Here is a 14,243-nt window from a genome sequence, read left to right on the forward strand (position 1 = left end):
AGCTTAGCTCAGATGGCCCTACTCTAAATAAGTCAGGAAGTTAAAGACTTTGCTGAGAGTGAGGTACAAAAAAAAGCAGGATCTAGGGCCTGAAGCAAAAAGTGAAAGGAAAAGGAAGAGTGTTGGTGGGAGTGTGCTGGTGAATCAATAAGAGATTAAGAGATCCAATGCTCTATTCTCAGGCATTGTTAAGAGCACGTTATCACAATCTGACTCCTTTCTGTAGCCCTTGAAATAACAGGCTGCATCTATCAGTCATGCTAACTGGAACTGGCTACCAGACCTGGGACCTGAAACTAACTGGAGTCACTGATCTCTTCCTCTCCTGAACTCTCCCTGCACTTCCTTTCCATCGCAAACGCACTTGCTGCAGTCCAGTCCCTATAGTAGCTATTTGTCTTTTCCTTGTTAGACTGTAAATAGTTGAGGGCAAAGGCTGTGTCTTATTCACTGTTGCATTGTACCTTAGCATAGTGCTTTGTACATAGTAGAGGATGTCTGTACCAGGCACACACCTAATATAGCATTTATCACATCATACTGTGTTTGTTTGCTTGTCTGTCTCCCTTTTTAGACCATGAGCTCAAGGTCAGGGATTGAGTTGATCTATGTCTGTCTCTCTTGTGTTTGGAACTTAGCAGCTGTGCAGATGTTTATTCAATCAAATTTTGTTAGAAGGAATGCATGGATGAGAGAATGAATAAAAGAGTAAAATATGGGGATTTGTGAAGAAATCTAAAAAGATGACATACTGCACAGGCACTAAATTTTGTCAATTACACAATCATCAGTCTCATCCTGACATCAGTAAGTGTGTAAAGTTGGTGGAAAATGATGCTGGGCGTTGGGGGAGGACCTGTTTTCAAACACACTGGGAATATTTGGAATACACATTCTGGATCTTCTTATGTAAATTTCCAGCCACTCCCTTTCAAGGGTACAGGGCCTGGGTGAAAGGGCTAAGGGTCCTGCTTTGTCCACCCTTATTAGGTACCTGTTCGTATGGGATACAAGGTGACATCAAACATGGTTACTGTTCCCTTGAGGATTACAATTTAATGTTGTCATTGCAGTGAAAAATAAAAAGAATGATGAAGCAGCATAGAAACAGCAGTGGATCAAAACAATGGAAATCCACTGCTCCCCCCCCCTTTTATTTACAGGAAAAATAGCTACTTGAAGGGCATCTTTAAAATTTCATTGGTTTGTTAGGACCTTTTTTCTTTTCTTTTAAACCACTGGCTAGCAGTCTGTGAGCCCAGTAGAAAATAACAAAAGCTGACCCTTACATAGGGCATACTATGTGCCCAAGCGTTATTCTATGTGATTTACATATATTAATTCATTTCTCTTAACAATCCTATGAGATGGACACCACTGTGATCTCCATTTTGGATGTGTTGAAACTGAGGGACAGAGGTAAGGCAACGTGCTCAAGGTCATAGAGCTAGAAGTGGGGGAGCTGAGATTCAAACCCACGCAGTCTGGCTTCATACATCAGAGGAAAGCACTCAGTTTAGGTGTCGGGTTTACCTGTGTGAAATATGAAGAAAATCACTTATCTTTTCTGATTATGAAAAAATCTCAGAATTTATACAGGGCCTGTTATACGCCAGGGACGCTAATACAGGGTTTACTGGCATTATCTCATTTCTTCCTCACAATAAACCCGTGAGATACTATTTTTATCCCCATTTTAAAGACACAAATTTAAGGCACGGAGATGAAAAATGATTCGCCCAAAGATTGAAATCCAGGCAGACTGACTCCACTAGGAGCTTCTCAGTCTTCCCTGGCAGTAAAACGAGAGAACGGGGGACCTCAAAGGGATGCCACGAGAGTACAATGAAATAATGGATATGAAAAGGCCTCGGTGAACAAGTGCAAGGGATAAGGCCTACCCACTTGAATCACTGTTGAAAACTGGTTACCCGGGGCCCCTGGCCAACGGTTTCTAGTCCCAACCCAGCCCCTTCTCCGCCCAACCCACAGCGATATCTTTGAATCTCTTTCTCTATCTCCTCGGATCCTGCCCCCAAACACTTGGCTGAGCGGCGGACCGGAGAATAGAAGGTACGCGCGCGAGCAGGAGGCGGGGCCTGCCGCCCCGATCCGTACCGGGGGTGGCTTCTGCACATGCGTCGTGGCTCTGCGGCTTCAGCTGCCTCCTCGCTGCAGCCAATCAGGGCCCGCGGCGCGCTCGAGACGTATTAACGCTATGTGAGTCGTTGCGTGCGAGGGGGGCGACGTAAGGGCGCTCAGCGAGCCCGTCTGTTCTCGAATGAAAGGAAACAACCTCCGGCGACAGAACCCCGCTCCCAGGCGCTGCCGGAGAACCAAGACCGAGTTCTTTCTCTTTCCCCTCATTGGCGCTTCTCCCCTGCCGTTCGCCTCTGGGCCCCGCCGGTGAGTCCCCACGGTACCCTGGGGCCCCCCATTCTCTGCCCGGCGGGAGAAGACAAGGAGGATGGCGGTGGCCAGGCCGCCGCCCCTGCCCGTTGTTAAGGGGGACTCTTGGTGGTCTCGCTTTATTGTCAGGGACCCCAGAAGCGCCGCTCATTGAAGGCGCTTGGCAGAGAGGCTGCTGAGAAAAGTGCTTCGGAGGAGCCAAGGGAGAGGTTAGGCTTAAGCCTAGACTTCGGGGGAGGGGGCGCAACATTTGAGGAGGACAAAATACCGGGAATTTTTAGTCTTTGCCATCGCTTAGGACATATTTGGGAAGGAGGGAGACTCCCAGTTTGGGAAGAGTGAGAGGAAGAATTGTTAGGATGGCAAGAAGGGTAGCCTTACGGAATGAGGAAAAACTCCGGGGTGGGGGGAATTAGGGGTGAAACTGAGATAGGAAACGAAGACTATTAGAGGGCGAACTCTTGGCGGGAGGAGGGTTAAAGAAAGTGGTAGGGTGATATTTTCCTGGATCCAGGAGGATTGGAAAAGGACAATTAGGGGACCCTGACTTTACGACCGAAAGGAACCTGCTAAAGTGTTTTATTGGAAGATAGTTTTGAGAGTTTATCTAGCGCTTGATTAGAGGGAGATCTTGGAGTCTAGTGTGTATTGAGGAATAAATAACGGAGAGGCTCCGGTACGTTATGTGTACCATCCCTTATTATATGGACGAGCAGCACGGCATTCTTTTGAAATTTCTTCGTTTCGATATTCTGCGTGGAAGTTGAAAAATCCTTTAATTTTGAAAAACCTTTTCTTTTTATCGGCTTACTACGTAATATCAGGTCTTATTCATACAGTTCAAATTCTTTCTCTACCCTTGGGTTTGAAACAACTGGAAAATTCCTTTAGTTTCCTTTTGAATAACCGCAAAAAGCAGTGCGAAGCATGTAATAATATCGTGCAACCAAATTCAGGTGCCCTTCCGGTTCATCTCTTATTCGTTTCTTTCTCTCCAGTGTAACTTTCCTGACAGAAATACTGCTTCTTGGATCATGTTTATATATTTTGATCTGTATATTTCAACTTCCTTGCGTGTGGAATTGTTTGATCTTCCGGAACTGCAGTTTTTGTTTTGTTTTGTTTTTCTGTGAAAATGGTCTTTCAGATATCAGACACTGAATGAGCTCTCGAGTTGGTTCTTGAATGCTCTCCTTGATGTTTCAGGTTATTTCCACCTTGGTGCTTTAAAGCATCTTGGAAAATCTGAAATGCACTGATTGCTTCAGCCTAACTAACCGGGTTTTTATTTTTTTTCGGACATTTAAATTATGTTTCTCACGCTGTTATCTTTGCCTCTTTATTTCTGCTTTATAACATTATCCATAATGCTATGTTTCTTTGAAAGAAAAGGTTTCATTGTTGGGTGAAAGCATCAAAGTTTGATCTCTGCATGCCCTGAAAAACCTTTTAGACTAAAATTAAAATGCCATATACTGTATGGATCATTATGAACCCCTTAATATTGGTCCTTGGAATGCCCTTATTCTTCTCAAGTAGAGACCACAAATGTGACAGCATTAGATAAAAATCTGCATTTTTATGATAAAGACACTTTTACTAGGAGTCATTGTTTCCATGATGTTCTCCACTTCATGTTTTACAAGGAGGCTGTAAAAAAAAAATTAGCAAGATATGCACAGATGCATTATTTGAATTTTAGTGGAAAAATCCATTTACTCATTGCACGTTAGGGAAAGTTTTTAATTGGTTTGGTGCACTTTTGTGTGCGTTTCTGTTCACTTTATAAATTATATTTAAACTGATTACAGAAAAAATACACTAGAGTATTTTTGAATGCAAAATAAAGTGTACCTTTTTTTCTCTTTTAGATTTTGGGGTCTTTGATACCTAGAAAAGTAGGTTCTCAAAATTAGGATGAGAAATTTACCTGTTTATAAATGGAAAGAGGCAGGATGCAATATGGGTAGAATTTTGGGGACACCATTTTCAGAATTAATTTTAAGAATAAAAAGTGATGTTCTAATCTAGGAATTTACTTTGTCTTAAGCTGTTTTTATAGCTTATGCTAAGGTTGTACCGAAATTACACATTAAGACGTCTGTATAGATTGGATTCATAATGTGCCATCCTTTCAGCTGGCCAAGGATGACCAGGAGAAATGCTGAATACATTACAGTGCTTTCAGAGTGCTTACTGTTCATTGCACAGTAGTAAAGAAAGCTAATTTAGAACTCAAGTAGCAAATTCTGGTGCTATTTATGAATTTTGATGTTTTGCATATTTAATTCTAAAGATGTTGGCAGCTACATTCTTGATAAAGCAACTGAACACATATTTGCCTGAGCAAATGCAAACACACTTCCCCTTTTGTTTCTTTTGTTTCTCTGTTATGTTCTTTTTTTTTTTTCTTTAATCCTAAAAGTATTTGCTGCCTGTTTTCAATCAGTTTCACGGTTTATAGCCAGTGCTATGAATACAGTACTGTTGTAAAGTATCCGATGCCATTTGGAAGAGTGAAGTATTTAAAATTGTAGATAGCATTAAGAGTTTGTTAAACCCATCAGTGCAGAGACTGTCAGGGCCTTTGAAGTTTCATTAAAGAGAAAAACCTAGAAATAAATTGATGAGAAGACCTGTTTCTTTGTGACTTCGTGTTCAGTTTTAAGTATTTGCATTGTTATATTGTAAAGCACTGAATGGTTTGCATCTACCACCTTGCTGGCTTCCAACTGCTCCTGTTCTTGTTGGTGAACAAGTGCTTCTCAGAAAGAAACGATGTAGTGTTAGTGAGTCCATTTTTTCAACATATTTTGAAAATGTTCAAATATATGGAGGAATGGAAAGAATTTAGTAAATTTTAAGACAAAAATTTGAGATTTTATTGACTGTAATGTGTGTTGTGGTAACCTGGGTCCTGAACTGCTTAGTTATGTTGATTTGGGAAACCTACACAATTCAAATAACTGATTTTACATTTGTTTATAGTCTTCTGAAGAATCCATGTTGAGATTGATGATGTAAATCAGAAACCTTCCATCTTAGAGCTTTTCTTCCCTTTTTTTGTTTGACTATACTACCTATAATTATAATTTGACTAAATTTAAGGCTCATTCAGAAAAGTTTCCCTTTCTTTATACAGTATTACTAATTAAAGTATGAAAGTTACTACATTTAGAACACGACTGTCAGTTTGTAACTTTAATTTAATAAGCAGACTTTTGGAGTAAATCTCAGAGTCAGATAATACAGTTGTTTTTATAAATGATTGGTTCCTAAAGTCTGCGTTTTTGAATAGACTGGTGTAAGGCTTAATGTTTTCCTTACTTGCAAAAGGAATACAATAGCAAAAACTAATAAAGATGTATACATGATTTTTTTTAAAACTTGAAAATAATTCAACTTTTAAAAATAAGTGTTCCAAAGTCATGGTTATGTAAATTCATTTCTCATTTGTTGGATTATCAATATGTGAACTTTAAGGAGTTGTGCAGTTATAGAATTCTGTTCACCCTGGATATTGTGTAGTTCTTTTATTAGTTTTTGCTCTGCTCTTAGATGTATAATTCTTTGTCTCCTTGAAGGGGCACCTAGCTAGCTATACATGAAAAATGTTTTTCATTAATTATGTCAGCAGATGACTATTTTAATATCATACACTGTTCGTGTTTTATTTATCCATGCAGAAATAGTTCTAATTATTTCACATGTCCCTTAATTTGAGAGCAGTTTGATTTTTCTCAGTACTTCATTAACTTATCTTTATGCATACGCTGTACATTTTTTAAAATTACAGAGGTTTGAATATTAATTTGTCTATACTAAATAGCTATTTTTAAATGCATATATTAAGACCTAGGTCAAATATTAAGCAATTTATATTACTGTGTAAACTGATTTTTAAAACAAAATTAACCATTTTGTTGCCCTTCTTATTCTCTGTAGCATTTCTTGAGACATAAAGTGGCATTCTAAAGGCAATTTAAAAATCATGTCAAGCTCAGTTGAACAGAAAAAAGGGCCTACAAGACAGCGCAAATGTGGCTTTTGTAAGTCAAATAGAGACAAGGAATGTGGACAGTTACTAATATCTGAAAACCAGAAGGTGGCAGCACACCATAAGTGCATGGTAAGTATGCCCGCAGCAACCAAGAGACCTGAAACCATGAGAATCTTAATAATGAATATTCCTGATTACTAAACAAAACAAAACAACAAAACCAGTTAAACTTCTAAGAAGTGGTTTCTCACTAATGCTATGCCATTTTTACTTGAATATTTCCTTTTAAATTTAACATCTTATTCACTGTTTCACTGTAATTTCTTTATATATGAACCTTAATTTTTTTTAAATGTAATTTATAGCTCTTTTCATCTGCTTTGGTATCATCACACTCTGATAACGAAAGTCTTGGTGGATTTTCTATTGAAGATGTCCAAAAGGAAATTAAAAGAGGCACGAAGCTGGTAAGTTGGTATTTCTGCCTCTTGAGAATAAAACTTATTTTAAGCTCATTAAGGAGAAAATTGCTTATTTTAGAGTGTATCGTGTTATTAACTGAGTGTAATTTTTTAAAATTGCAGTCTTATTTTTTTTCCCCCCAAATCGGCAAATTGCAAGGCTAGGTTTAACTTATTTGCCAATCAACAAAAAAGGAGTGAATCAATATGTATATTATCCATTTTTTTTTCTTTTCAAAAAGAATTAAAATCTTCTTGGAGGCCATGTTGACTTACAAAACAAGCAGTTTGCTTAATTTGAATGTTTCATGTGTTAAAGTCTTCATTCACATATATTTTGATAATTAAAATTCTGAAATGTTTTCATTTTCCATTAATAAAGTAATTGTGATCATTACAAATGAAGATGACAGAACCCTTTCAACAGGAAAATGTTAGTAGTTGCTGCACAGCGTATTTTACCGTGGTTCAGCTATACAACACAGCATTTCTGACTTTGGATAACTTTTGTTGAATCTTACAGTTTTTCTGAAGCTGTGCTAAGCGTAATGTTCCTGCAGTTGTCTTCACTACCAAGTAACCAGTTTGGCAAGATACTGTATTGCTCTGTTGGAGAGGTAGTGTCGTCTCTGTTGCTATTTAATACATTATGGTTTACATTGAGACAGTGTCTTCTCATTTGGTTATTTTTCTCCTCTGAGCTCTTTATTGAAATTACATCTGTAAATGTACCTTCAGTAGCTCCACTATCAAGTGTTTCATTATTTTAAAGATGGGTTTGGCAGAACATATATCTATGTTCTTAGGCACTAAGTAATCTCATATTTCATAAAGAATCTAATGGGAACGGGGGGGCTATCATTTTGATGTCAGGAATAATCTATTTTGAAAAGTAGTCAGTTTTCTAGTATTAGTGGAAAAAAAAAAAGAAAAGCAATATGAAGAAGTTCAAAGATAACATTTGAGATTTGTTTTAAGGATAAATAGTCTCAAACCCTAGAATCAGTATTGGCGCAAATGGGAATTCAGAGGTCAGACAGTTTTTGTTGTAGTGAGACCTTAACTGTGAAAATGTTTATCTTCCCCACCCCCAAAACTATAGATAGCAATAGAATGCTGCATTTTTAAAAAAATGCGTTTTTTTTTATTTGGTGGTTTTAGATTTCTTCATGTTACTGTGGCTTGCTGAGTTTTGAGAACCAGAGCAGTTATGTTTTTATTTCCTAGTCCTTAAAAACAACTTTGGGTACAAAGAAAGAATACTATTTACTTGAAGCTAGTTGTACTGTAACCCTTATCACCCCATTATTTATTCCTTGGCATTATGAATATTCCTGGAAAATGCATCTACATCCTGACTTGTTAGCATTTTTGTTATTTGACATGGCTGCTCTAGTCAGAACAGGAGCAGTTTTGGTCCCTGACGTTACTGTGTTATTAACAAATGCAGTGCCTAGTTTTACATGAAGCAGCAGCATACATCTGGCAGTATTGCTAAATTCAATGGAGATTTAATTTATTTGTACCTGTTTGTGCAGAAAGCATCAGAACTTTGTACAGATTTCACTATTATAAATTGTTTTGATTAATTTTTAATGGTATGGTGTAGGGAGTTAATTTTTTTGCTCAAGTGTAGTGAGTTATAAATAACTAAGCTTGTTCCTTGATCTAGGGAGTAGAACAGTATTGGAGGTTAAGACCACAAGCTTTAGTAACTAACTAGCTGGGTGACCCTGGGCAAGTTGATTTACTTCTCTACACCATGTTTTCTTCACCTGACAAAAGGAGATAATGGTAGTACTTGCCTTCCAGGGATATTGTGAGAATCAAAAAAGAGACTATACAGGATTTAGCATGGTACCTGGTACATGGTTACGACTTGATAAATGGTAGCCCCTGTTGTAGTTATTGTTCGTAAGTAATGATAAGATCTGCTAATATTGTTGTAGGCTAATGAAAAGGATGCTGGGCTGGGAATTCATGAGGCCTGTTTTTTTAATAACTGCCACTGACACATTATATAACTTAGAACAAGTCACCAACAGTAAACGGATAATGCTGTATCACTGCTTACTAAACAGTGATGTTGCATAACTAAAGAGTGCTATAAGAGATATAAAGAGTTACCTTAAGAAAGGTGTGGGTTTTTTCTTTTTTCTTTTCTTTTTTGGCTGTGCCACACGACTTGTGGGATCTTAGTTCCCCGACCAGGGATTGAACCTGCGCCCTTGGCAGTGAAAGCATGGAGTTTTAGCCAGCGGACCGCCAGGGAGTTCCCTTAGGAAAGGTTTTGTAGCCATTTTGAGGCTGTGGGCATCCAGCATTGAGGAATAGTGGCAGAAGGAGAGAACTTTTGAGCCAGGTATATAATTTTGCTCCCTTTCCTTCTCTTAAAATGTCAGAATTTAAATAATTTATATAGGGGCTAGGACTGGAGTAGCATTTGCATGTTTAATTTTGAAATAATTTTTAAGTCTCCTTTTAACCTTTAGTTTTGTCCCTTCCATTACATCATCTTTACGTGAAGTACTATCAAGTAACCAAAATTCCAGATTTTGGTTTTCTTATTTTCTTTTCCCTGTGTAGATTTGTCTAAGCAATAAAAGGGCCATAAATCAAATAGAAAGGGAGAAAAAAAGTGAAGAGTTTCCTGTAAGTAGGTAAGCTACATGTAAACTAGATAATCAGTTTCCCTAATTGACTTTTTAAGGCATTTTATCCTGTGAGTCTGCCCTGGCTGCTGTTCATCTAGATTTTAGGTGAAAAGTGGGTCATGAATTCCCGTTGAAAATAATGAAAAACAGGAGTGCTGGTCCATGGGTGCTTTTAAGACAGGTTCCAGTCTGTATCTCGTGCTGGCTCCAGAGGTTCTCACTTGCCCCAAAGAAAAGTATAAAGAGAAGAGTCTGGGGTTTGAGGTGAAAGTATATAGGCGGCCAGATGGGTCCGAGTCTTGAGAGGATGGGAAGTCACAGTAGAGCAGGAGGTACGGGTGGCAAGTGTGTTCCTGCTGCCATAGGCCATTTTCCAAGATCTTCATGTCAGCCACAAGGATCGGGGAGGAAAGCCATTCTGCACGACCATATTCATCTCTTTTACATCACCTTTAAGCACCAAGATGGACCAGGAGACATTTGCCAGCCTACTAAGGTTTTTATAATTTGAGACTCTGTTTTTGCAATTGAGACAGATTTTTTTTTTCCAGAATGGTTTCTAGTTCCTCTTGAATTCATATGTGGAGATACCACATCTGTACCATCTACTCTTATTCTCCAGCCATCTAGCCAAGAAATGCAAATTTCCAAGTAAGATTATGAGTTGTCATTGCTGTCTTCATTTTGTTTTAGGAGACAGTTGAGTATATTTGAAGAACATACTCTTGCTGGATGAAGCTAGGTGGTGAGATCATTAAGAGTATCTACATCGGCAGAGTTCCCTGGCAGTCCAGTGGTTAGGACTCGGCACTTTCACTGCTGGGGCCGGGGTTCGATCCCTGGTCAGGGAACTAAGATCCCACCAAAAAAAAAGGAAAAGAAAAGAAAAAGAGTATCCACATCAGATAGTTACTGTTCAAATTGGTACCTATGTCACATATATCACAGACTCTAGGAACAGAAGGAGTTGAGAGGCCATTTAGTTCACTTTCCTTCCCCTTAGGCAAGATTACCTAAAAGCCATGTAACATAGATTTTTTTGTCTATCTTATTTTAAATATATCAAGAAATTGTGATTCTACCCAAGCAACCTGAAACAGGACCAGTATTATATAACACTCTTCACAGTTGCGAAATTCATCCTTCTGTATAACTCAAGTATCTCACTTAAGTTAGCCATTTATTCTAGGTCTGCCTCTTTCCATTAAAGGAAATATTTTGTTTTTCCTATATTAAAAATGAAAAGTCCTTCATATACTTGATGACTATCCTCAGGTCATTCCTAAACTTTCCCTTTTTCAAACTAAATTTTACTCACATGTCTTAAGAAATCCTTGGAACATTTTTCCTGCTTTTTTCAGTAGCAGAAATAGCTAACATTTATTGAACACTTAATATGTGCTAGGAACTGGGCTAAGTACTTTAAATACATGAACCTTTTTAATCCTTACAGTCATATTGTGAGATAGGAAAGTATTCATTCTCACTTTACAGATTAGGAAACTGAGGCTCAGAGAAGTAACCTGACTATGGTCATATAGCTAGTAAGTGGCAGAGCTGGAATTTGAATCCAGGGCCAGTTAACTCCAAAGCCAGAACTCTTAATCTCTAGGTTATACTAGACTGCCTTTTAAGCTACCTAACCAAAAATCACATTTTAAAAAATGTAATGATTAGAGCTTAGAAGTTTTCTAATAAAGATGGAAATAGTACTGAATTTAGGACATAATCAGACTCCTATTAATATATTCTGTTATAGCATTGTTTTTAGGACAAAAATCCTACATACATAACTATGTAAGAATATTCCAAGTCTCTGTTACCCTCAAGATACTTTTTGTAGCCTCTGAAAATAAAAAAGACAAATTTTACATAGTGTTTAGTTTATTTACTCAGTACCAGTAGAGTGCTTGGCACCCCAGAGAAACAGGGTGTCTGATTTTGAGAGTTCATGATCTAGATATTGGGCATGCCATGAATCTGCATATATGGCAATTTATAGATATACCTTTTTATTCTGTGCAGGAGGGGTCTTGCCAATTTAGGTGGTTAAGACTACTTCCTAGAGATGGTAAGTTTAAAAAAAAAAAAGGATGAGTCCATGAAATAGGTTAACTATAACTGAATGGGTCATTGAGACTGGCAGTAATGGATTAGAATTGAGAAAGGTGGGATGATTACAGGGTCTTCAAACATTAGACAGGAATTTCAACTTAGGAGGGGCAAAGCAGGATTTTTCAGGAGACAGGTGATACGTAGTAGTCATTGTGAAGAATAAAGTGTAATAATGGCAGCATATTTGTCTGCTGTACATAGATGTCCTGCAGGCATCTTAAACTCAACCAGTATTCATCATCTCCCTACCCTGAAACCTGATTCTCTTTCTGAATCATTTACCTTCAGTTCTTCCTTCTTCCACAGCAGTCACATCGATTCTATTTCTGGGATGTCTCAGCCCTCTTGCCTTTCTTATTGCAACCCTGTATCCAGTCTTCCTCTTCCCATCCTTCCAACATACTGCTGGTATTTACTTGATCTCTACTTTTATAACCTAATATCACTCACTTCCTGACTCTAAACCTTTACTGATTCCTTACTGCCTACAAAATAATATCTGCCCTTCAGAAGTCGTACCTTAACCCACGTTTTCCATTCCTTATGTCATCCCCTCTCCTCTCGGTTTCCCAAGTATCCTCTGCTTGTCCCCACATCTGTGCATGTACAGATGTTATTCATCTCCTAGATGCCTCTCAGAACTTCTGTCTGTTTTTGAGTCCAACTCAACCTTCACCTCTGTCATAGAGTTTAACACTATGCATTGTACTTGTTACACGTGCACAAGCCATTCTTCTCCACTGTGTTGTGAACTCTGGGAGAGCAGAGACTGTATTTTCTTTGCCCAGCATAGGATTAAGTGGGGGAAATGCATGGAAAACACTTAGCACGGTGCTTGACGTCTCATTTGTGCTCAGTTATACTCTAGTAAGTGGGCACTCATTAACTGTTGGCTGAATTTGAAGGAGGGAAGGGCTTCGATTGGATAATAGTGTGAAGCTTAAGTAATGGGCTAGGTGTAAATTGACCACGGAAGTAATAGTATAAGCATAAAATTCCTGTGTTTTGGTTAATCAGTGTTTTAGTGTTGTTTGCAGCTCTAGCGGTTTGAAGAGGAAGGAGAGAAATCTAGAGGGAAAAATCAGGTTGGTTATTTGTTCAGGATGGTGGAGAGCTGTGTATGCCTCAAGCAAGGGTGTTTTCATGTTTCTTCAACCTTCACTCTACCAGTAGGGTGTTAAATTTGTATTGTTTTCCTCAGGCATTGTATTCATCAAGGCCTCCATCTAGAGTCTAGAAATCATCTGTCCATTTATCAGACACTTAATTGGGTGCCTACTTTGTACCAAGCACAATGCTAGACACTTTGTATGCAATCATGAATAAATGTACTTTAGCCTTAGAAGTATGTAAAGAATGCCACAGGGGAGCTGGGAGAGAGGACCATAATTAATTTTACCTGAGAAGTCAAAAGACTTCATAGAAAGTGACATTTGAAGTGTGTTCCACTGGGAAAATGATGCTGTAGAACTCAAAGGGGGAAGAGTTTCAAGGAGGAGGAAGTACTTTTGACAAGTATTAAATGAATATTAAATGCCAGTGCTATTTAAAGTAGAGTGTGTGTGGCTTATTTGGCATTCAGTAAGGGTAAAATGGAGCACCCAAAGTGTATAGAACGCAACCATTGCTTACTACATACAAAGATGCAGAAGATGCCAGGTAATTAATGGTGCTACCAAATCCTTAGAGCAGTGGTACTTAACCAACTATTAAATCAGAAAGGGGTGTGGCTGGGTTGCAGATAGGTATTTTTTGAAAAAGATTCCCAAGTGAGTTTTGATGAACACTCTCCGTTACGGACCATTGCCTTAGGACAGGGGTCGGCACGCTTTGTGTAAAGGATCAGATAATAAATATTTAAGGCTTTGCTAGCCATATTGTTTCAGTTGCGGTCACAGACAATACACAAAGAAGTGAACATGTCTGTGTGCCAGTAAAACTTTATTTATGAAAACAGGGTGATGGGCCGAATTGGGCTTGCAAGATCCTTGCCTTACAGTATTTTGGGGGAAAAACAGGTAAATTTTTTCCTGAAGATTTGTTCACTGGCCTCATTGTCATCTGTGTAACTAAGTGTACATGCGTCATGAATGTATTCGTATAAATGTGAATATTTTTGAAAGCTCAGATTATGGCATGCAGATTAATTTAAATGTGCGCAGATATTTTACCTGTCATTTATATAAAATGAACTTTGTTTTACTTTGGAGGTGATTAAGGAGAATGAATGTGAGGCCAAAGAGACACTTGAGATCTAATGATGGAGAAAATCAGGTCTTTGACTATTACTGAATAAATTAATTTTTAAAAAATTCACAAATTTTTTTCCTTTGCCTTCATTGAATATTGATACTTCTTTGTAATTGAGAATACTGTAAATTTATGTCATTATATAATCACTTCTCACTTATTTGTGCTAATGGAAGAGAACCCAAACCAGTAGTATAAAATAATCTATGTCTGGTTTTGGGGGGACATCTTGGTACTTATTTGAACATGGATTGTAGTTGGTGTTCTTCACAGATTAAGTATAGTAAGCAGCGTGGCACTTGAGGGTACCCTCAGCCTGGAAGACCTACATCTTAGAAGAGCTTAAACATAAAG

The 14,243-nt window shown here is 38.2% G+C and overlaps 1 protein-coding gene across 5 annotated transcripts in view; it reads left to right on the forward strand.

Annotated features, from left to right (window-relative positions):
- Positions 1–2,244: 2,244 nt before the first annotated feature.
- Positions 2,245–14,243, forward strand: part of PHF6 (PHD finger protein 6) — a 53,509-nt gene continuing 41,510 nt past the window's right edge. For 3 of the 5 annotated variants that reach the window (XM_057538716.1, XM_057538717.1, XM_007174522.2), the window contains exons 1-3: positions 2,245–2,406; positions 6,355–6,538; positions 6,775–6,876. In XM_057538716.1, the coding sequence (XP_057394699.1) occupies positions 6,401–6,538; positions 6,775–6,876 (240 nt within the window). In that variant the 5' untranslated portion in view covers positions 2,245–2,406; positions 6,355–6,400. The remainder of the gene's footprint in view (positions 2,407–6,354; positions 6,539–6,774; positions 6,877–14,243) is intronic. The other 2 variants (XM_057538718.1, XM_057538719.1) reach the window with 1 other exon arrangement.

The sequence above is a fragment of the Balaenoptera acutorostrata genome, chromosome X, assembly GCF_949987535.1.
Source record: "Balaenoptera acutorostrata chromosome X, mBalAcu1.1, whole genome shotgun sequence".
NCBI classification, from domain to species: Eukaryota; Metazoa; Chordata; class Mammalia; order Artiodactyla; family Balaenopteridae; genus Balaenoptera; species Balaenoptera acutorostrata.